Raw genomic sequence first — 21,456 nt, 5'->3', positions numbered from 1 at the left:
ACTGTTTATTTGTTGGTTTGTTGGTTTTTGTTTTTAGACACTCTTCAATATATTTTCCTGACTAATAGCATAGTTCAGAAGTACCGAAGAAGACAGTTGGTGGAACAGAAGTTAATGTATATTATGGTATAGCATAAACACTTCTGTTCACAGTATTCTAGCTTTGGGTTGTTTTTTGTTTTATTTCAGTCATATTCCTGGAGAAAAGATTTGCTTAGAACTCATTAGAACGTATGTAATATAAGCTCTTTGCCAAGCCTTCAGGGTGAGGTGTTGCCTAGGAGTCTTTTTGTTCAGAGTTACCATGTTCCAACTGCTTAGTGATTCATTAGTGACTTTATCTTTTAGCTATTTCGCCCCTTTCCAAAGGCAAGGAGTCCCAGAGTGCCATAATAACTTTGAAATACAGTAAACAACATTTTATTTATCAAATTACATTACAACGTGCATACTTTTGTGTTACTAACATTAGAAAAAAGCCTAGCACTCCAGGACAGTGAGCACTCCTATGCAGTAAGCTCTTGTTTGCTATAATGTCTGTAGCTTATTTGTGGCTGTGCTATTGTAAATAGTATATTGCATTCAAACAAATACTTTGTTTTTCTAGACAGGCGTTTGGCATAACTGCAAGTTAGGAGTGGCACAGCCACATCACACGGTAATGTAAGGTGACCAGATAACTACCATTTTAAAATAGAAGCAACTTTACCATTATGTTAATGTAAGTTTGCCTTGCTTACAGAAAAGGAGGTGCATAGTTTTTAGTTGTTGACATTTCCCTCCTGAGCTTTCAGAAGAAATCTGGTGTGCTGTTCCTTGTTGTCAGAGTTGGCATCTTTAAGCCTGAGCCTTGTGGTATTCCAGCAGTTTACGTACATACATACAGTTCTGATGAGATTTCTGTTTAGAATTCCAGGTGGGAGGAAAAACAGTTGCATTGTTCAGTGGTGATGCATACATTAGAATAATGTTTTGGCTCACTTGGCTACATAAAAATGCTGCTTCAGTTTTTCTTACCCAGTTCAGTTCTTTTTCCTTTTTTACAGACTTGTCATCAGTGAAATTAGGTGCATTTTGGTAGGCAGTGTAAATCACCTTGACAAAAGTAGCTTTTACTCTACCAGGAACTGTTAACTTAAGAATAATCAAAGATAGCTGATATGAGTGAAAAGAGACACAACAACGTTCAATATGCTGGTCTTAGCCTTCAGTTGTGCTCTCTCGAAGTGGGTTGACCTTGGCCACCAGGTGCCCACCAAACTACTCTCTCATTCCCACTCCTTCACTGCACAGGACAAGAAAATATGACAGAAGGTTCATGGGTTGAGATGAGGACAAGGAGATCACTCACCAGTTACCATCATGGGCAAAAAAGCCTTGACTTGGGGAAATTAAATTTATTGTCAATCACATAAGAATAGGGCAGTGAGAAATAAAACCAAATCTTAAAAACACTCACCCCCCGCCCCTCCCTTCTTCCTGGGCTCGGCTTCAGTCCTTATTTCTCTACCTTCTCCTTCTTAGTGAAGCAGATGGATAGGGAATGGAGGTTGTGGTCAATCCATTACATGTTTTTGCTGTTCCTTGCCTCTCATGCTATTCTCTGGCTTCAGCATGGGGTCCCACCCATGGGAGACAAACCCCAACGAACTTCTCCAGTGTAGGTCATTTCCACAGGGTGCAGTCCTTCAGGAACAGACTGCTCCAGCATGGGTCTGCCATAGGGTCACAGGTCCTGCCAGCAAACCTGCTCCACTGTGGGCTTCTCTCTTCACAGGTTCACAGGTCCTACCATGAGCCTGCTCCAGCATGGGCTTTCCATGGGGTCACAGCCTCATTCAGGGTACATCAGCCTGCTTTGGCATAGCCTCTACCATTGGCTGCCTACTGGATATGTACTCACTATGGACTTCCATGGGCCTGTGTTACCATGGTCTTCTTTGATGTTTGGACTTGGTGATCTGTGAGGTCCTTTCCAACCATGATGATTTTGTGATTCACCATGGTCTACAGGGGAATCTCTTCTCAGGCAGCTGGAGAACCTCCCCTCCTTTTTTCTTCACTGACCCTGGTGTATGCAGGTTTGCTTCCCTTGTATAGTCTCACTTCTGGCTGCTGTTGTGCAGCAGTTTTTTTCCACTTCTTAAATACCTTCAGGGTTTTACCACTGTGGCTGATGGACTCAGCTTTGACCATAAGTGTGTCCACCTTGGAGCCAGCTGGAACTGGCTCTGTCAGACATGGGAGTAACTGCTGGCATCTTCTCATGGAAGCCATCCTTGTAGACCCCTGCTATAAAAACCTTGCTACCTACATCCAGTACCTCTCTGCACATGTATACTGATGTACACAGGCTCTCTGAACACAGGTAAAAGATTGTTTTAAGCAGAGTTTAAAGAGGAATAATGTGGCTCGTTTGATATGAGCAGCTCTTCAAAGGCCTCAAAGACACATCTTGCAGAGATACTCCTTTTTATTTCTTGTGTTTTAAACACCCTGTGTTTTACTTGCCAGTATCTTTACTGTGTTTTCTGGTTTTCCATGTGTGTTTGCTCTTCGTTTCTTAGAATAACTGCAAGCTGCAAACTTTTTAATGTGTTCTTTATATGTGCATTTGGTTTGATTATTTAAATTAATCTGTAATTAATTACATTAATCTTTTGTAAATAGCCCTTCAGAAAATCCCTCCAAAGTCCAGACAAAAACCTCTGTAATGCCTCAAAATACACTTCTAATTCTGTATATTCAGAAGCCTGGGTGAAAAAACTGGATTTTTTTGTTCACTCAGTAGTGGCTTTATGTACCAATTAGAAACTCTGTCATTTCCGAGTAAGTTTAATATGGAACTCACTCATTTGTATCTTCTTCTAATACTCAGAGGTTAAACAGATGTAATGCTGATTCTAGCACTTCTCATGTTGGCCAGTATTACCTTGTTTATTTTATCCTAACTGTGTATCCCTCTCTTGTATTCTGTAGATTATTTCTTCCCCAACAGTAAAATATGTTTTAGATCTCTATTGGAGAGTCAGGCTTTCGTCCATTACTGGGGCATTTGCTTCCGATAATAATGCAAATGGTCTTTCTGTATTACAAAGGCAAGTATTGTTATGGCAATGCAATCGTGCAAACAGAAAGCTAAATGTCCTGACAAGGCGTAGTCTTTTAACCAGAGTAGCTGACATTGAAATACAGGACCGTGCTTATAAGGAAACGAAAAGCAGTTTGCTTATAATACAGGCTTCATAAAGTTGAGACTCCTGCTCAGTACTAAGACATGTGGGAGAGTTTTTGCTTTCAATAAGATTTGTTTGTTTGTTTGTTTAAAGATAACATAAAAGGAGAATAGAAGCAATTTTAACTATGATCTAAAAAATTGTTCAGTTGCTAAAATTTTGCGTCTGAATTTTAGGTACTTGTGGATGTTTACTTCTTTGGAACACGGTGTCTGCAGCTCACTGCAGACTGTTCCAAGTGTATCAACAGCAGTATTTGGTATTTTACGATTAGTGTTCCTGTTCAGTGAAAAGGATGTGGTATCTAAAACCTATTCTATCTGCAGTACTCTACTTCTCTCTGGAAACAACTATCCTGAGTTTTACCTGTGGTCTTAAAACTTCAATTAAAGTCTTTAGAGTTCATTATGGAAAGGTAAGTATTATTTTCAGGCTTCTCAGTATCTAAATTCATAGGGGAAAAAGGTAATCTGTAATTACTATAAGTAGAAGCTTAGGAACAGACTGAAAATGCCTTTGTGGCCTGTTTTAGCTAAGAACATGTCATACTGCAATTTTTTTATAAAATATGCAAAATAAAATGAGAATAGCAGGGAAAGTTCTGGGAATAATAGCAGAAGATACGCTAGACTCAAGACTTCACCTATTAAATCAAGTTTTGGATTACATTCCCAACTGAGGTCAAACTACACATAATTGTGCTGTTTATTGGAATGATTTTAAAGCTTTATAGACAACATTTTCTTAAAAAACGACTGAAGACAGAAATATTGTTTGTCGTTCAAATATATGTGCTGCTAAATTAAAAAAATGTGTTTCCTGCTGGTTAGAGTCTATCTGAGTAACAGTTGCGTAAAGTATGTGGATTCATTTAGTTGTGAACAATGTAACATCTGTGAAACGTGATTCTTAAAATAAATGCAGGATTCAATGGGTCTAGCACTACTCAGCATGTACAGGATATTACTCTACCCTCCTCCACCCACTTATTTAAATAATAGTCTTAAAATTGTGAAAATAGTCTTAAAAAATTGTGATGGTAAAAAATTCATATTGAGACTGTTGAAGTAAATGAGCAGTAACACTGACTGTGCTGAAAATTTAATCATGAGTGGGGCATGAAATGTGCCACAAAAATTGTTAATGTATTTTATAGTAACACCTTACAAACTGTGTCACAGTTTGACTCAGGTTTGGCAATTAAACCAATGACAACAATGCACTTTTGATCCTCTGCCCCTCCTGCCCAGGTAAGGAAAGGAGAGAGATTATGGAGAGACATTTTCCAGATTGAAAACTGAACTAGACAGCTGTAATTAAATGCTAATGATAAAAGGAAGTAAGTACAAATATATACAAGTATGTGCAGGAATGTGCAAACCCCTGTTACCTTCCCCCACCCCCAGCAGCCCCCACAACACCCTCCTTAGTGGTGAAAAGTTCTAAAATGTCCCAGAGCTGCCAGAGAGAGCAGAAGAGCAGACAGGAGCTGAGGTCAGAGTTATAAGGGTCAGCAGTAGACGAGCCTAGGGATCAATGGTGATGGATAGATGAAGTCCTCCTTGGGTACCAGCCATGAATGGAAGAGAAGAGCAGCTCGATTTCTGTGATCCCTGACTTTACACCAAGTGCTACATAGATATATGGAATGGAATACTTTGGTTTACTGGCTTTGCTGTCTTTCTAGTCTTCTCCTCCCTGTGGGAGGGTTGTAGATACAAGTCTTCTGCTTTTTTAGTATTCAAAGCAGTAGATTCAACAATTAGAGCAAAGTGTTCTTGGTCTCTCGGCATGAGCTATAAACATCCAGGCATTATCAGTCCACCAGCTGGAAAACTTGTGTACTGTTTAAGAGAGAGTTCACTGAAGAAAAAAAAGAAAAAATCAGTAAAAGGAAAATTGGCTGCATCCTGGCTCAAACCAGGACAAACTGCATGGCTTTAAGGTATTAGGTTGGTTTAGGCATTTGGCCAGCTCAGCCAAGGTCTGCATCTAACAAAGATGTTAGCTGAATTTTCATATTTCTCATATAGTGTGTCATCTAGGTACCATCTGTGTGAAAACTGAAACATTGGCAGTTAAACTACCTGTGAGTCTGTGGAGGGCCTGGTTTGCATTCTGAGATTATTAATTCAGTGGATTCTGTGCTAGACCTTGCGTTATTGTTATCTGATAGTCTTAATACTGTCAGGATGGCATCTAGCTAAAAAAATGCTTCAATTGACTTTGATCCAGAACAGGAAAATTTCCTTTGGACTGGTTGATAGAACGAAGTGGGAGAGGTCCTCTATGCAGGCAGCTTAGCACCGTCTGCCTCCTATGTCAGTGCTGCTTTTGGAGTGGTGGCCATAAAGCAGCCTGGACTCTTCATCAGGCTTACAAGACTCTGTCTCGAAGCAGAATCAAAACTTATCAGTCTTCTGTTCACACCACACTGTATTGGTGAAGGTTTGGTGACTGGTAATCACATCAGATCCAAAAAGTGAGAGGGAACAGGCTGACATTTCTGTATTCCTTTAAAGCACTGATCTAGAATCACAGAGTCATTCAGGTTGGAAAAGGCCTTCAATATCTTTGAGTCCAACCACAAACCCAACACTGCCAAATTCATGACTAATCCATGTCCCTGAGTGCCACATCTACATGTCTTTTATCTGCCTCCAGGGATAAGGACCATGGTTTAAGGCCTAGCCAGCAGCTAAGCACCAGGCAGCATCCAGTGGGATGGGGAGGAGAAACTAGTAACAAAAAGCTTGTGGACTGAGACAAGGACAGGGCAGGTTCACTCAGTTATGGTCACAGGCACAACAGACTCTACTTGGAGAAAAAATCAACTCAGAATAGGGTAATGGGACATAAACCCACATCTTAAAAACACTTTCCCCCACCCCTCCCTTTTTTCTGGGCTCGATTTCAGTCTTGATGTCTCTATCTCCTCCCCCCTCAGTGGCACAGGGGGACACAGAATGGGCATTGTATTCAGTTCATCACACATTGTTTTCTGCCTCTCCTTCCTCCTCAGGAGGAGGACTTCTCACACTCCTCCCCTGCACCACTGAGAGTCTCTCCCACAGTAGGAAGTTCTCCCCTAGCTTCTTTACTCGGAGTCCTTCCCATGGTCTGCAGTTCTTCATGAGCTGCTCCAGTGTGGGTCCTTTCCACAGGCTGCAGTCCTTCAGGAACAGACTGCTCTAGCAGGGTCCTGCCAGCCAACCTTCTCCAGCCTGCACTCTACTCTCCATGGGTTCACAGGTCCTACCATGAACCTGCTCTAGCAAGGACACTCCACAGATTCGCAGCCTCTTTCAGAGACATCAGCCTCCTTTTGCATGGAGCCCTCAGCCAGGTGCAGGTGGATATCTGCTCCAGCATGGACCTCCATGACTGAATCTGTGCAGCCTGTTCCAATGCTTGACAGCCCTTTCAGCTGCTTCTCATAACACTTTTTCTCTAGACCCTTCAGTAGCTTCATTGCCTTTTGGACACGCTTCAGCACCTCAGTGTCTCGTAGTGAGATGCCCAAAACTGAAAACAATACCTGAGGTGCGGCCTCACCAGTGCCAAGTACAGGGGGACAATCCCTTCCCTAGTCCTGCTGGCCACACTATTTCTGATAGAAGCCAGGATGCCATTTGCCTTCCTGGCCACCTGGGCACATATAACTAATTTCCAATGTTTGTTGTAATTTATCTGTGTTGATTTTATTTTCAGAACTTCTTTGTTGTTGCTGGTTTTGTTTTTTTTTCTTTTTCATACATCTGGATTTTCTTTCTCTCATGTAACTATTAACCCAAGTAAAATTTGAAACTGGAACTTCATTGTGTCGATGTGACAGAACAAAATAATTTCCCTGTGTTTTTAAGCTACTCTGTGGCCTAGTAGAACAGGTTAATGCTCGGATGTTTATTCCCAAAATGCTGTCTGAATGAGCATGTTAATAGATGGATGGGTATAATGAAGCTGTATGTAACCAGTGCTTGTGGGCTGACAGCCTTCCTACCTGTTTTGAAGAATACTCCTATTCAGTAGCTCATTGGTCTTTCTTACAAGCCAAACAACTCTTTGGTTTACAAATCAGCTTCCACATTTTGTTGTCTTTTCTGGCAACTGTATTTTAAGTGAAATTTCATCACCATTTTCATTCGGAAAGGTCTTCATTAGGCACATGAAATGGACCTGGTGTGCATCATTGCCTTAGGAATGAAGGACGATTGCTTACCTTCTGTTAATAAGAATATATATATTCTGTATTAATAACCTGTCCTTGTATTTTTTTTTATTGGGAGTTAGATATTTCTGAAAGAGTTGAGGATTAGGTTTAGGATTGGGATAAAGCCAGCAGCAGGCCAAATAGAGCTGGATGTGGACAAGAGCTTGAAACTATACCCATTTACTTATCTTCTGAAAGTGAAGGAATGTATTGAGAATTCATTACTTTATCCATATTGTTTCCAGTGATGGACATGATTCTCACTAAACAACCAGCTAATTTTAAGTAAATGCTTGCTTTTAGTGTCCATAAGATATCTTTTTACTATTTTGATGGTCATGAAATTGAAATGGTTGTTCATTTCCTGGTGCTTTCACTCCTACTCTGCAAAGTTGCAGCTGTCTTTCAGAGTATCAGAACTATTAAATAGGCCTCAAGGAAAAAAAGTCCTGCATTCTGTTGTTCTGTTCTTGTAAGAAGATGACCTAAGATTCTCCTTTGAATGGTGATAAGTTTTCTCTAATTTTTGTTACGTTATTGTTGTCCTCTAGGACTTGGATCCTAGTAGAATTGTAGGATTTCACCATGAAACCATTGTATAAATTTATTTAATAAGATGCTGATACTCTAAGCAACTAAAAGGAAATCAGCATTATTGTGTGCTAGAGAGCTGCTGCTAATAATAGAGATGCAGTGCATTGGGTGGCTTGAGAAGGAAGTTTTGGGGTTTCTGTACTTTGACAGGGAGTTAATTACAGCTTTGGGACTGCAAGAGAGTGTTCTGATAGGGGAAAGCAGGAGAAGGTTTGAATATGGCACCTCTGTTTTTAGGGACTATGAACAAGCAAGAGCTGCTGCGGAAAAATGTAGCTTTATAGACTAGACAGTTAAAACAGCTAGTGTGCTGGAATAATGCATGAAATCCATAGGGACTTGGGACTCAATGGCCTTGCAATAGGAGCAGTTTCCTAGGTGAAATTTTTGAGGTGATAAAGCAAATTTCCTCATGCTGCTGAGGAATGTAATCTCTGTTCTACACTGTCTCTCTCAGACCTTTCGTGTCTGCTAGACCTTGCTGAGCGAAAGCTCTTCCTGGCTTGTCATCTGACCATCATTTTAATGCTGAACATGCAAATAGATCTACCATGAGCCTCTCTGCTCTGCATCTTCTCTCTAATCATGGCCTATATTTAGTGCTTCAGAGGAAACCTAGGTGGGGGTTGAGTGATGATCTTCAGAAGCTAACTTTACACTATGAAGAAAGTTTTTCTTACCTGGTCAGATGACTGAAGCACAGCATAGTAATCTAAATGTAATGGAGCAAAATGAGAAGACAGTGTGGTAATCAAGATGTCTCTGGCCTGTCCTGGGATATAAATGGACCAGACACAGAAGGACAGTTGACAAAAGCTTGAATTTCTAATCTGTAGTTTTCTCTGTTTGGCCTTCCAGTTATAATACTTGATGCATTTGAGTATACTGAGAATGTTGTCTGCTTGGAATCCAACTTGAATGAACAGATAGAAGATATGCTGTGCTTATTCCATAGTGTTCCTAATCTATGTTAAGTTTAAATAAACTTGGACTGTGAATATATGCTTTTGAGATTATAATATAAAGGACAAGAGACTTTGAAAATTATATGAGGGGAATTAATTTCAGATAAATTTGCCTTTGTAAACACATAATATACTTCATGTGTCTGTATGAGATTAATTTTTGATAAATAGTTGAGTATTTTTTTAGAAATGGTGAAACATTTCCAGCAGCATGTGAGGTCTGCCAAGGCAAATAACCAAAATAGACGCAAAACAAGGATATAAATTAAAAACATTCAGTGTACCTAATTTGTACAGATGACTTTTCAGCTTCGTAAGAAATAACGTAAGGAAGGGACAGATTTTGATGATGTTGTGTTTACTGATATGAATGAAAACATAAATTATTAAGTATTTTTTTAAGTTTATGATACTTTGACAATTCCCTATTAAAAAGAAATCTAATGGAAACTTTGTGCATTTAAATTTAGTGTGTAACCTGTCTGGGCTAAAATCATAAACTAGGAGGCAAAATTACCAGAAACACAGATCCCTGTTTTGTTTCATACAGATTGTCTGTTTCTGAAGCTGCATCAGTATAATGGGCCTATGTGTGTCCGAAGTATAGACAGGCAAAAAAACCCCCCAAAACCAAATCTCTCTTATCTCTGTTCGTTATCACTCATCCCATCCACCCTCTGAAAGGGGGAAATGTGTGAAGTAGCATGTTGATTATGAATTTACAGATTAAGTCGCTTTTTGTGCTATCCTTGTGCTCATACTTTTCACCTTCCCCAGATTGTTTTAAAGAAAAAAATCGATAGGAGCACTGCACACTTTGAATTAAGGTTATAAGACGAGCTCATACTTTAGTGGGTAATTTCAAGATACGGGTGGGGATTAAGATTTTTTTTGTTTGTTTGTTTATCTGAGTGTTGATTTTTTGGGAGATGGAATATATACAAGAGGATAGGTTAAGAAATGTTTATGAAATGGCAGTTTTAGCAGAAGTGTTTGAACAGGCGTTCACTAAAATTGCCACTTTTTCTACAGCTTCTGGAAAAACATAAGAACACAGAAAGCATGGTAGAGCTGCTTGAACTGTATCAAATGGAAGATGAAGCCTACAGTAGTCTTGCAGAAGCTACCACGGAGCTCTATCAGTACTTACTACAGCCATTCCGAGATATGAGGGAGCTTGCAATGCTTAGAAGACAGCAGATAAAGGTATGGTAAAGGTAGCTGTACTTCTTATTAATAGAGAGAAATTGTGCTTTTTAGTTACTATTTACACTTGGTAGCATCTGTTTTGCAGTATGTGCAGTGATGGTTTCTCAACTAGAGGCAGACCATATTTTTCTGGTTCTTCCATGCAAAGCAGTGCTTTTGCAGGGTGAGAATGTCTCTGACATAGGTAGCTAACCATCACCTGTGTAACCTACTGATTTTGAATCTTGAGATTTATTACTGAATTTAGTAAGTGGAACTTACAATTGTGTGATTACTGGGAATACTGACTAACATATAAAGTAGAAATAAGCATGAGTACAGTATATATGCTCTTAATAATTCTTTTAAAAGATTGTACAGGAATTTAATTTTAGTTTTCTGAGATAGTCGGATAAACAATGCCAAGTCAGTAACTTCTCATCTAATGTTGTGAAATACTTAAACATGGAAGCATATTAGAAGTATGATATACACTTCAACAGTGTATTTTCCTAAGAGCTAAGGGAGTATAGCCACTTGGAGAATACTACATTTTGGTAAAACTGTTGTATAATGCATGTGTTAGGTTTATTTAAAAATAATTCTAATTTTAAATACTTAACAAAAAATAACAGATGACTCCTTATTGCATCTCAGAAGTACTTTTGATAAAATCATTCTTTCCTATATAGATTTTAAAATCCGCAGCCTTCTGATTTTTCTAATGTATTTGTTGTAACATAGAAGCTAAAATGAGTTTGTTTCATTTAATCTGTATTGCAAATGTCAATTTATCTCAGCTTGGCACTTTGTTCAGTTAGGCAACATTGGTCTTACAGGTTTCAATTTAAAAATACAGTGGTTTTCTCTGGTTTTGAGTATAGAATGAGACAGGATTGCAGGAGGATTTATGATTCCATAACTAGTTTTAAGCTATTATTGTGTCCATAAAATAATTCTTCAGTAAGTTGAGCAATCTGAAACTAGTGCAGTGAGTTAATGTGATGATATTTGAACTAAAGGTGCTTCTCCCATGACCCCCAAATGATAAATGTTACTGCATAGGAAATTGGGATGAAATTTTTTTTTTCAGATTTATTATACAGTTGAAGATTATGAACATTACATGTAATAAAAATCTTCTTAAAAGTATGATGAAATAGTTCCCATTTTATTTGAATTTTTAGCAGAGGAGAAGATTTTTTTTCTTTTTTCAAACATGAAAAGGTAAATATACTGAGTAAGTAATAAGAATTGAGAGTTGTGTTTTATTTTGGGTTTTTTTGTTTTGTTTTTAACCACAATATTCTCTTACATTCCAGCAGTAAAATACTTAATATCCTGTTTTTCATGAAAGAATAACCTTTACTTCACTGGCATGTTCTGTGATTGATTGTTTTAGTTGTACATAGTTACCTCTAATGTACATGAAGTTCTCTTCCTAACTTGGCAATTTTTGAGTTACAAAACTTGCTCATCTGTATTATGTGGTAGTGAAAGATGCCATCTCTTGTTTTTAATTTCATTGTTTGAGAAAAAGCAGTACTTGTATCTGTGATGACAAAATATGTATTATGCTGGGTAGCTAGAGTAGAACAACTACTTTATAAATAGAACTTGTGCATGAAATGTTTTGTGTTAACTTTCTGCATATGTTTTTCTGGCAGGCTTAATAATGGAACAAAGATCCTTAGGTTTCTGTAATCCTTTATGGCTGGGGTTAGTCCCATTTTCATGCATAAGAGAAATATTTCTGGTTCTTTCCTGATTCATACCTCAGTGAAATGGGAGCTGTGAACATATAATACTGTTTGCATATAAAGAGTGACAAGGAGAAGGATAAACTTTGGATGTAGGGCAGGGTAAGAAAAGAAGAACTTACATAATATGTTCCTAAAATGAAAAAATAAATTACAAGGATAATTAAGCTTGAATATAAGTAGAATTTAGTCAACATTGCATATGCCCGTAATAGCTTTATTTAACATTTTTAGACCTTTTCTCTATTATGTATTTGATTTTGATTTGTGGGAGAAGTTGTTTTAGTTGGGTTTTTTTTTTAAGAATTTGGGGGTTTTAATAAGTTTTAATCTGTTTTATTTTGTCAGTTTTCAGAATAAGTTGCAGAGCAAATTAGTTCCTTTGCTTGCAAGCTTTGAGAAGAGTGCTTAGTGTCTTCTCCTTTTGGAGCAAGCATAAAAACGGGGAGATACATAATGGATGTTAAATTTCTACTGTTGGTGTGAAACTTTTAGCAAGAGACAAACCTACAGGGGGGAAAAGAGAAACAAACATGGAATTCTGTCCACTTAGCAGAGGCTTATTAGAGTAGGACAGATGTACTCTCTGCAGATTTTTTTTTTGTTTTATTATTTAAAAAAAAAAAAACAAAACCAAACCAACCCAGAACAAAAGTTCTTAGCAAAACATTCAGAAGCTTGAAAATGCAGGTTAGTGTTGTTCATTATAGAAGTCTGGTGTTTTGTTTTTTAAATAATATTTTCACTTAATTGTAATCTAGTTTTTCGGGTGTTTTTTACCTCATTTAGTGTGAAGGATGGATCATTTAGTATGGATGAGGTGTGTATTGTGAATCACTTAAGTATTAATGAATTTGGAAAACATAATGAAATGTAGAAGATTACGGAAGGAGGAAAGGATGGCTTATTATGCAATGAAATGTCACTCTGGAAAACGGATTGCTGCCTAAATTTCTATTTAATTATGGACTAGGCATCTGATCCTAGAACCATGCATTCAGTAGTGATATGCTTCTCATTTTTGGGGCTCCCAGCTTCAGAAACCTAGAAACCTAGTACATAGAAATGCTTAATACTGTAAGTGCTTCTTGCGGTTTAAACACAGCCATCAACTAAGCACGACATAGCCACTGGCTCACTCCATCCTGGTGGGATGGAGGAGAAAATCAGAAAGGTATAAATGAGATGCTGTGTAAGCACTTCTCAACAGTAACTAAAATATCTCTGTAATATCAAGCCTGTTCTCAGCACAAATCCAAAACGCAGCTCCATACAAACTACTTTAAAGAAAATTAACTCTACCCCAACTAAAACCAGCACAGTGCTGTTCAGATCCATGGGGACCTCACTTTAAGCATGATTAAATGATTAGCAGATACCATGCATGCTTGGAAAAAAAAAAAATGGACACTGCAAGCACACCAGTGTTTGGGACTTAGAATTTTAAGATATACATGATATGGGAGTAATCCAGCTTCCCTGTCGCCTTTATGAAGGACACACAAATAGATGCCAATTGGTAATGTATGGTATTATAAAATTGATAAACACTCATCAAAGAAGCAAGTCTGTTCTAATTTCAAGATTAAAATGTAAGATATGCTTACTTAACATATTCTGTGTGTCTAGTATGACCATATTTTGTGAGGTAAGTGTGAAAAGTTGTCTTGACAAGACAGCCAAACACTCAGAACTGTGACTATGTTCACTGAATGCTGGAGAAAATACAATAAAGGAATTGAAGACAGTATTATAATTTATATACACATAAAAGATGTGCTAAATTTGTATAGGCATTTTTTAATATAATTATTTCTAGACTGTTGCTTAATTAGGTGTGGTAATATGTAAACACATGCAACCAGTTAAATTCACTGTTTTGGACTACGGTCCATTTCTTCCAATATCAGATTCTCAGGTGTAACATAGGCATCAGACAAGTGAAGCTTGACATTCAAGTGCTGTATTACATGTTTTGTCCTATCTGTATATTTTTTATAAAACCAGAAGGCAAGCATTATTTATAGATTATTTTATTTAATGTTAATTTGGAATTCTAAATTGATTTTAATGATGCTCTTTTTTCTAGAAGTAAGACTTCTACTGAAATAAAAGTGTAATATTTATGATCCTAAAAATGTTTCACCTTTATACTGGCAAATTTTTCATTTATCAAAATGGATAATTTCCCTGTGAAAATGTAGGGGTTTTTTGCTTTTTTTCTGTTGGAAGAATGCACATTGCCATAGCAAAAAAGTGGGAAGTTGTAGACATCAATAGCTGGACACCCGAAGGTGAAATAGTTCTCCCAGAATCTGGAAGAAGCAGAGTAAGATACCTGTGCTCTGATGCCTTTGGCTTCAGATAGTTTAATCTTAATTTTGTCAGATCCTCCATATATAGTGCAGTCATCTTCTGAAAGTGTGGAGGGGAGGGACTAGTTAATGATTGATATTTGGCCATAGAACCGGCTGACAGGTTGATAAGATCGAGCACATTATGACTAATAAGTATTCTTTCATACAGGATACTAAAGCTGGTTAATAAAAAAGAAAAAAAAATTCTTGCAAAAGAATAACTTAATGGGCAAAAACCCAAAGCCTTTTGTGTATGTACCTTTGTGTTCACTAGCCTTAACAGAGAGAAAGAAACTACCTTGCTACTCTTATGATCTTATAACTGCAGACAGTACTTCACATTCATGTTGAATAGGCACTGTGTTTGATCAAATCCCAAGTAAAATCAGTGGGAGGCTTTCTTTTTCCATGCCTTTTGTTCCTCCCCCGACTTGTTTGTTGTTTTTTTTAAGGTGCTTGATTATGATGAAAGATAAAATATAAGATAAATTATTTCATTATCTACATGTAGATACCAGCAAAACTTTGACACAAGGATTCTTGAAGGTCTGAGTTGCACTGGATTTGCTTAACTGAGAACTGATAATATCTTAATATAGGTGAGAGCCTACAATCATCACTACTTCTCAGTTCTTATCCATGAAATAAGAACATTAAAATGTAATTATATATTAAATATATTTAAAAGCACTCTTAGTTTAATTGTACATTCATTATTTTCACTGACATGTTAATTCACTTGAATGTGAGGGTTTTTTAAGGACCTTGAATAAACTAATGTTGAGGTCTGGAAAGAAGAGATTAGAGCATCATATAGCTTGATAAGTCATGAAATGCAGTTTTCTGTGTTGTACTTCCCTTTCATTCTCCTTTAAGCAGATAATGGTATACTTGAAAATGTAACTCCAGGTCAACTCCATGGAGATTATTTCTTAGTTTAATACTTGATGGGGAATTGCAGTAGTGAGCCTTACAACTAATTCAACTTTTTGTAAAATGAAATACTTAGAAATACATTATGTTGCATTTAACATTTTAGCTTTTGGTTAAAAAATATTTTCACAAGATGTCCTTTGAAAGAAGTTCAGACAAGAAGATAGCTTTAATTATGAGTATAGCTGGTAAAATATAATCACTTTAAAAATACTTATAGGGAGAAGACTTTAAAAAAAGTCTCACAGTCAACTGAAGATATTTTGGGAAGGGGTCTGACTTTCATACTCTTAATTTGTTGGGCTGCTCTAAATCATCAAATGGATGAGTTCTGTGTTACTAAATCTATGTTTATATCATTGCATCTTGAATAACTGATGTTTTAGTGACCTGATTTTTTTAACTGTGCATTTTTTTTAAGCCTCATATTTTTGAGTGCATGGTGGTCTTGCAGTGAAAAACATGAATACAAACCTACACAAGGCATGTTGGAGGACACTAAAGTAGCACTGATTGAAACATACAATTACTTAATGGCAGTCAGCTCCATTTCATTGCTCTCAGTTTGTGAACCACACCCACAGTAATTATAGATTAGTAACTTACTGAAAACAAGTTGATGAAAAACTCTGGTAGAAAACACTAATGTAGTGCTCAGTGGAGTGAATGAAAACACTTCAAAGAATTCTGAAGTCTCTTTTAGTATATCTGTAGTTGAAGATGAGTCCTCACATCATCAGAAGTCATAATTAAATAAACATGGCTTTTGAAGAACCTGTAGAATAGGGAAAAAATGATAATGACTGAGTGTGCAAATCAAGTTAGTAAGCTTTGTTGAAAATACTGCTTTCTTGTTTCAAAAACTCATGTAATATGCTGTATTATGCTATGATAGTCTTCATAGTCTCAGGGCCTGTTTCAGAAGTTACGTGCCAGTTTCAGTTTACATTCTGAACTACAGATCCTAGATTTATTATATGAACTCATAGCAAAACATTTTGCTGACTTAAAATCAGGGTTTTATGGGGTTTCTGAAAAAATAATGCTTTAAACAGGCGATCTTACAGAAGGCAAGGCTTGTAGTCCAAATCGGTGACAAAACTGAACTCCTGGGGCAAGGTTCCTGACATACCTAAGGCATGTATCTGATCACTTAAATCTGCCTGTATGTAAAGTGAATAGAGTACAAAACTGCTCTGGATGTTCAACTGCAAAATTGCTTATAAGATTTGTAGAAAAATCTGATTGCATTTAAATGTCAACAGGTGTGGGGATTTGTGTGTGTGTGTGTTTGGGGTTTTTTGTGTTGTGGTTTTTTGTGTCTTTTTTAAAGAAGTTCCATTTCAAAAGGCTGGGCTGGATAATAAAATGGTAGGTGAAACAAATAAGAATTAATACATCTGCAGAAGGGTCGGGAAAACTTCAGAAGTATACATGCATATTCGTATGCACTTAACTGTTACTTCTGTAGAAAAAGGTATGTGAATTATCTTGAGGAGTTTCTGAAAATAGCTTGCCATTCAACATTTTGAAAGGGGAAGTAAAGGTTTTGAATTATTGGGGTGGGGAAACCCAAAACAAAATAGAAGACAACATCACACCTTTGTATTATACCTATGGCCCATGAATGCTGCAGTTTTAATTTCTTCCTCTCAAAAACATACTGTAGGATCAGAATAGTTACAGAATGGCGCTGAGGGTAGTTAAGAGTACTTCCCTGCTAACAGCCTCACTACGGGGCCAGAGTAAATGAATCACACCGCCTTGGTTTGAAAAGCATGTTTCTTTTAAGATAAGAAAGAGATCTATAAATCATCAATGATAAGGGGAAGAAAATACTGAATTATTATTCAGTCTTTCTCATAGTAAGAAAAAAGGGCCCCTCAGTTAACTTGTGGTGCTTTACATCAGCTTGCAAATAAAGGAAAAGCAGTTAAACTCTTACTACACACCTTTATAGGCTCTGTGGTAATAATTTCCACAGTTCAGCTATGGACATTAGGTGTGTGCGTGTTCCAGAAAGAGGCAGATCCATCAGGGGCTACTAACAATGATTCAGATGAGCCATCAGCTCAGGAAGCCGCTAAGCCATTTACTGACAGAAGTTGGAAGTTATCAACGTGTCCATACCTCATAGCTTAACTTTTTTTTTTTCTCCAAGTGCTAGTAATAATTACAGTTGGAAGCAAGGGCCACGACAGCCTTGGATATGACCTAAGATTAGACTATGGGGGGAAATGATGTGACAAGATGCAGAATCAGAGTGTCCATTCAAACAGCATCTTTGTGAAACTATGAAAGGATGTTAAACTTGAATACTGAATTGTGTGTCTGTCTAAGGATTAAAGGAGGGTGAAAACTGAAGATTTGTGATTTGATCTTTTGCAGTGTTGGAGATCAGAAAGAAAAAGCAGGAAAACACATGTAAAGCTATGCAGGCTGTAGAGGGCAAGGAAGGGGGCTTAAGGTCTTCAACAAAAAAAATTGTTCATGAGAGAGTTAAATCCATGTTTACCTAAATCTGTACATAGATTGAAATATGATTATTTCAGTATTGCTCTGAAAAAAAAACACCAATTATTGTAAGCTTTCTTGGTATTTGCTGCCTTTGTAGTGGATTCTGTAGGACTATTTGCAGTTGTAAGAGTTTTCAGTATCCCTATTCATGGGCATTTATGTGTGTTTGATCCGATTTTTTTGCATGTATTAACGTAGAAGTCCATGTCAAGATTCATTAGGATAAAACCATTAACACTGTAAAGCCCTTTCTACATCTGAGAGCTTTCACTTAATGTATTTGGGGCTGTATATATGGTATTATAACATATTTTGGGAAATACTGCTGGGTTTGTGTTACCAGCTGAGAGCATAATTATATTAAACTTGTAAGACTAACTCTGAGAAGTCCCTGAATGGATGTTGAAGCTAAAGAGCTGCATTGTTGCTAATGTATCCAGCAGGCTGTGGTTGCAGTTGGCCGTTTGGCCTCCTGGAGTGTGACAATGGAAGGTAGCTGAGTGTTTGAGCTGAAATATTATTTTATGTATAAACCTGTTTCCTTCAATATTTTGCCTCTGTCATCTGTTGTGCTTCCTCAACTTTTTGTTTTCATTCTTACAATTAATTGACATGCTGTGGTTACAACTCCTGTTTTTCTCCTTTCTTGCGTCTTACAAGTACGACTAGGAGAAGGATATGGAATGCCGAAGGAGAGACATCACAGATGCCATCCTGAGCTATAATGTGACCTGGCCTAAGTCTGTTTCTGTCAGTATTGTCATTCTTGTCTGAGTTGGCTTCAGAAAGAACCTGGGAAGTGTTAAAGATCCTTGAGGACTATTCCTTTATTTAGGAGTTGTATTCAGTATAAAACATGACATATTCCTGTAACTGCAGACCTGTTTCTTATACCTTCTTAGAATAAACTTAACATAATAACAATCAGTAAGCTTTTCCAGAGAAGAATGTTTTCATTAGAAGAGTCTTGCCTCTCTTAATCATTCTTGCTTGCTCACAGGCTAGATTAGGGACATCCTTCCAGTTTGTTTCCTCTGAAGAACTAATTTGTTATCCTTCAGAAACATACCCATATGGTGTATAAATGTGTTATGTTCCGTTACTCTCAAGCAATAGCTGATGGAAATAAATGTTTACATGATGCGTTGAAGTTAATGGCTTCTTCTGTTTCTTTCTCTTCTCGTCTTCTTTCTGACGAACACTTCTGTGAAAACTGTCATAATTTTCTTAGTTTCGAAGCATTATCTGAAGTAAAGCTTGCAAAACATATAAGTCTTCAAAAGCAGTTTAAAAAAAAAAAATAGCTTAGCCAGCTTTACTGTGAGACTTAGATTCTTCTCAGAGAACATAGCATTTCTTTTTGAGAAACTAATTACTAGAAAAGAAACTGTAGATATGGCTATGTGATCTAGTTGTAAGATGAGATGTTTTTCTGTTAGATCACACTTTCTCCAGAGCTTTTGAGTCCAAATCAAGAACTTCCAAACCAAAAAGTGAGTTTGAGAAAGTGTTAGAATAGAAACCATCATGGTTTACTGGTAGTTTTCTTTGTTTTTCCTTCTTTCTTAGCCACCTTGTAACTGTTTGCTGTCAACAAAATAGCAAAAATCAGTTGTGTTATTAATTACGGACTCATTTATTTTCAGATCTCTATAGAGAATGACTACCTAGGCCCCAGAAGAATTGAGAGTCTGCAAAAAGAAGATGCTGATTGGCAGAGAAAAGCCCACATGGCTGTGCTTTCTATTCAAGATCTTACCGTTAAATACTTCGAAATAACAGCTAAAACACAGAAAGGTAGATATTTTCTGCTCTCCTATAAGAAAAATAAAAGATCTTTAAAAATTTAGTTATTTTTTACCATATTCTGTATTGTACTGGGATTTGAATTTTTTCAGCAGTCCTCCATTTTTCTTTTGTCTCTTTTCAAATCTGTCACCAATAAGCCTTTTTAGAATGTCAGCAGAAATGAGCAAAATAGAAATTTTAGGTAAGTTTCACAGCTGCTTTCTCAATGTGATTGTATTAGCTGCACTGTACATTTGCAAAGACTTCAGAGAGCATAGAGTTCCCGAGGGATTCTGTCTTCTGTACTGGCTATAACAGAGCCACCTTAGTAAGTGTTGATTACCTTTCAATTAATTTCTTTCTCCTGTCTCCCATGCCTTTAAGTAATTTCTTTTCATAGCTCTGAATATTAAGTAACAGTTCAGCTTAATTACTCAGTGAAAGCTGCTCTGTTGATCACCAGTCTTCATGGGTATAACCTTGGCATTTCTATGCTTGAAGAATGTGGCAGTTTTATTGAAGAGTTGGTGCAGTAAAACAAGGTCATATGATTTGCTGCTTACATCTGTGCTCTCATTGTACCATTTTGACTTTAAAAAATCAGTTTATTAGGGCAAACACACCGGAGTATGTTATTTCATGCCACCTCTTTTAGTTTAACTGGGGGCTACCACTGACAGTTTATGTCCCACCGTCTTCCCTGCTGCACTGCAAGTTCCCATGTCTGCCTTGGTGATAATGAATTTGCAACCATGTACGTGAGCTGTTCCCCTAGGAGAAAATCTTTTTTGATGGGTAGATTTCTCTGCATGACTGCTAGATCTGCTTCAAGAGAAGCAGTCGCTGCAAAATTACTCCTTTTGCTGACAACCTCAGTATAACATGAAACTCCACCTTACTTTGAAAAAGTGACTAAACTAGTCCAAGCATGTGGGGATGAATTTAATTAGAGGAACTTCTAAGTGTATCTAATCTGTTTGGTTCCTTTTTTAGTATGAGACTGGCAGCAAACAAAATACCCCGTTAGTTGATAAAAAAATGTATATTTACAGTTACTAACTTTCATTTATTCACATTTTTTTATGTCCAGTGAACAGGATTGTGAGGAAGAATGCTGGGAAATGAAATGCCTGGAGACTGTTTAAAACTGTAGATGTTGGGTGTACAGGTTACTTGCTTGTTCTGCTGTCTTTTGGGGTATTTTTTTTGGCCTCCTTGCTGATCACAGGGTGGTCTTACATACCAAAATACTAGCAGATGGCAGAGTCAAAACACATGAGAACATAAAGGTATTTTTTATTACCTAGCAACAGCATGTAATATCTTCTGGCAACTGTGGTCTCAGTGCTATCCCTTTGAGTGACTTCTGTGGCTTTTGCTTTGCAAATGTGAGTGTACAGTATTGTGTGATCGTTCTAGATATTAAAAATGGTGAAAATCCCATGTGTGTCAGCGTAGATGTGGTCTGGGACTCAAGAATATAAAATCTGTATCAGGAAAGGGACTCCTACTCCTCTGAAGTCTTCCTGAAAAGATTCTCATTCACCCCTGCATATTAAGATCAGATCATAGTTTGTTTAGTTCATTTGAATTAGTTTTGTGAAGCAACTTGCAGTTGGAGTTTAAAGGTAGATGTTTTTATAATTCAGTCCAGTATTCTTACTTGACTTGAAGTTGAAATTTTTTTACTTATTTTTTAATATTTTTTTCACTGCAGATTTGTTTAAATTTGTAACTGTGTTATAGAAGTTATCAGGGGAAAGCAAAGTCTATAGTAGCTGAGAACTGGGGCTTTCAGAAGCAGGAAAAACTTAGGATGCAGTTTAAGACCACATAGTCTTAAATGACATTTTTATTAAGTCAGGAGTTCTGAAAGAGTGGTTCAAGTGGTTAGATAATGTGTACTCA

General features: G+C 37.1%; 1 protein-coding gene across 1 annotated transcript in view; it reads left to right on the top strand.

Annotated features, from left to right (window-relative positions):
- The window catches only part of JMY (junction mediating and regulatory protein, p53 cofactor), a 68,513-nt gene that overhangs the window by 13,458 nt on the left and 33,599 nt on the right, over nucleotides 1-21,456 (top strand). Inside the window, exons 2-3 of the mRNA XM_051643626.1 lie at nucleotides 10,038-10,211; nucleotides 19,407-19,557. Coding sequence (XP_051499586.1) covers nucleotides 10,038-10,211; nucleotides 19,407-19,557 — 325 coding nt within the window. The remainder of the gene's footprint in view (nucleotides 1-10,037; nucleotides 10,212-19,406; nucleotides 19,558-21,456) is intronic.

This window comes from Apus apus, chromosome Z (assembly GCF_020740795.1).
Source record: "Apus apus isolate bApuApu2 chromosome Z, bApuApu2.pri.cur, whole genome shotgun sequence".
Lineage (NCBI taxonomy): Eukaryota > Metazoa > Chordata > Aves > Apodiformes > Apodidae > Apus > Apus apus.
Note: the sequence above shows the minus strand (reverse complement) of the source record. Positions and strands in the feature narration are given on the sequence as shown.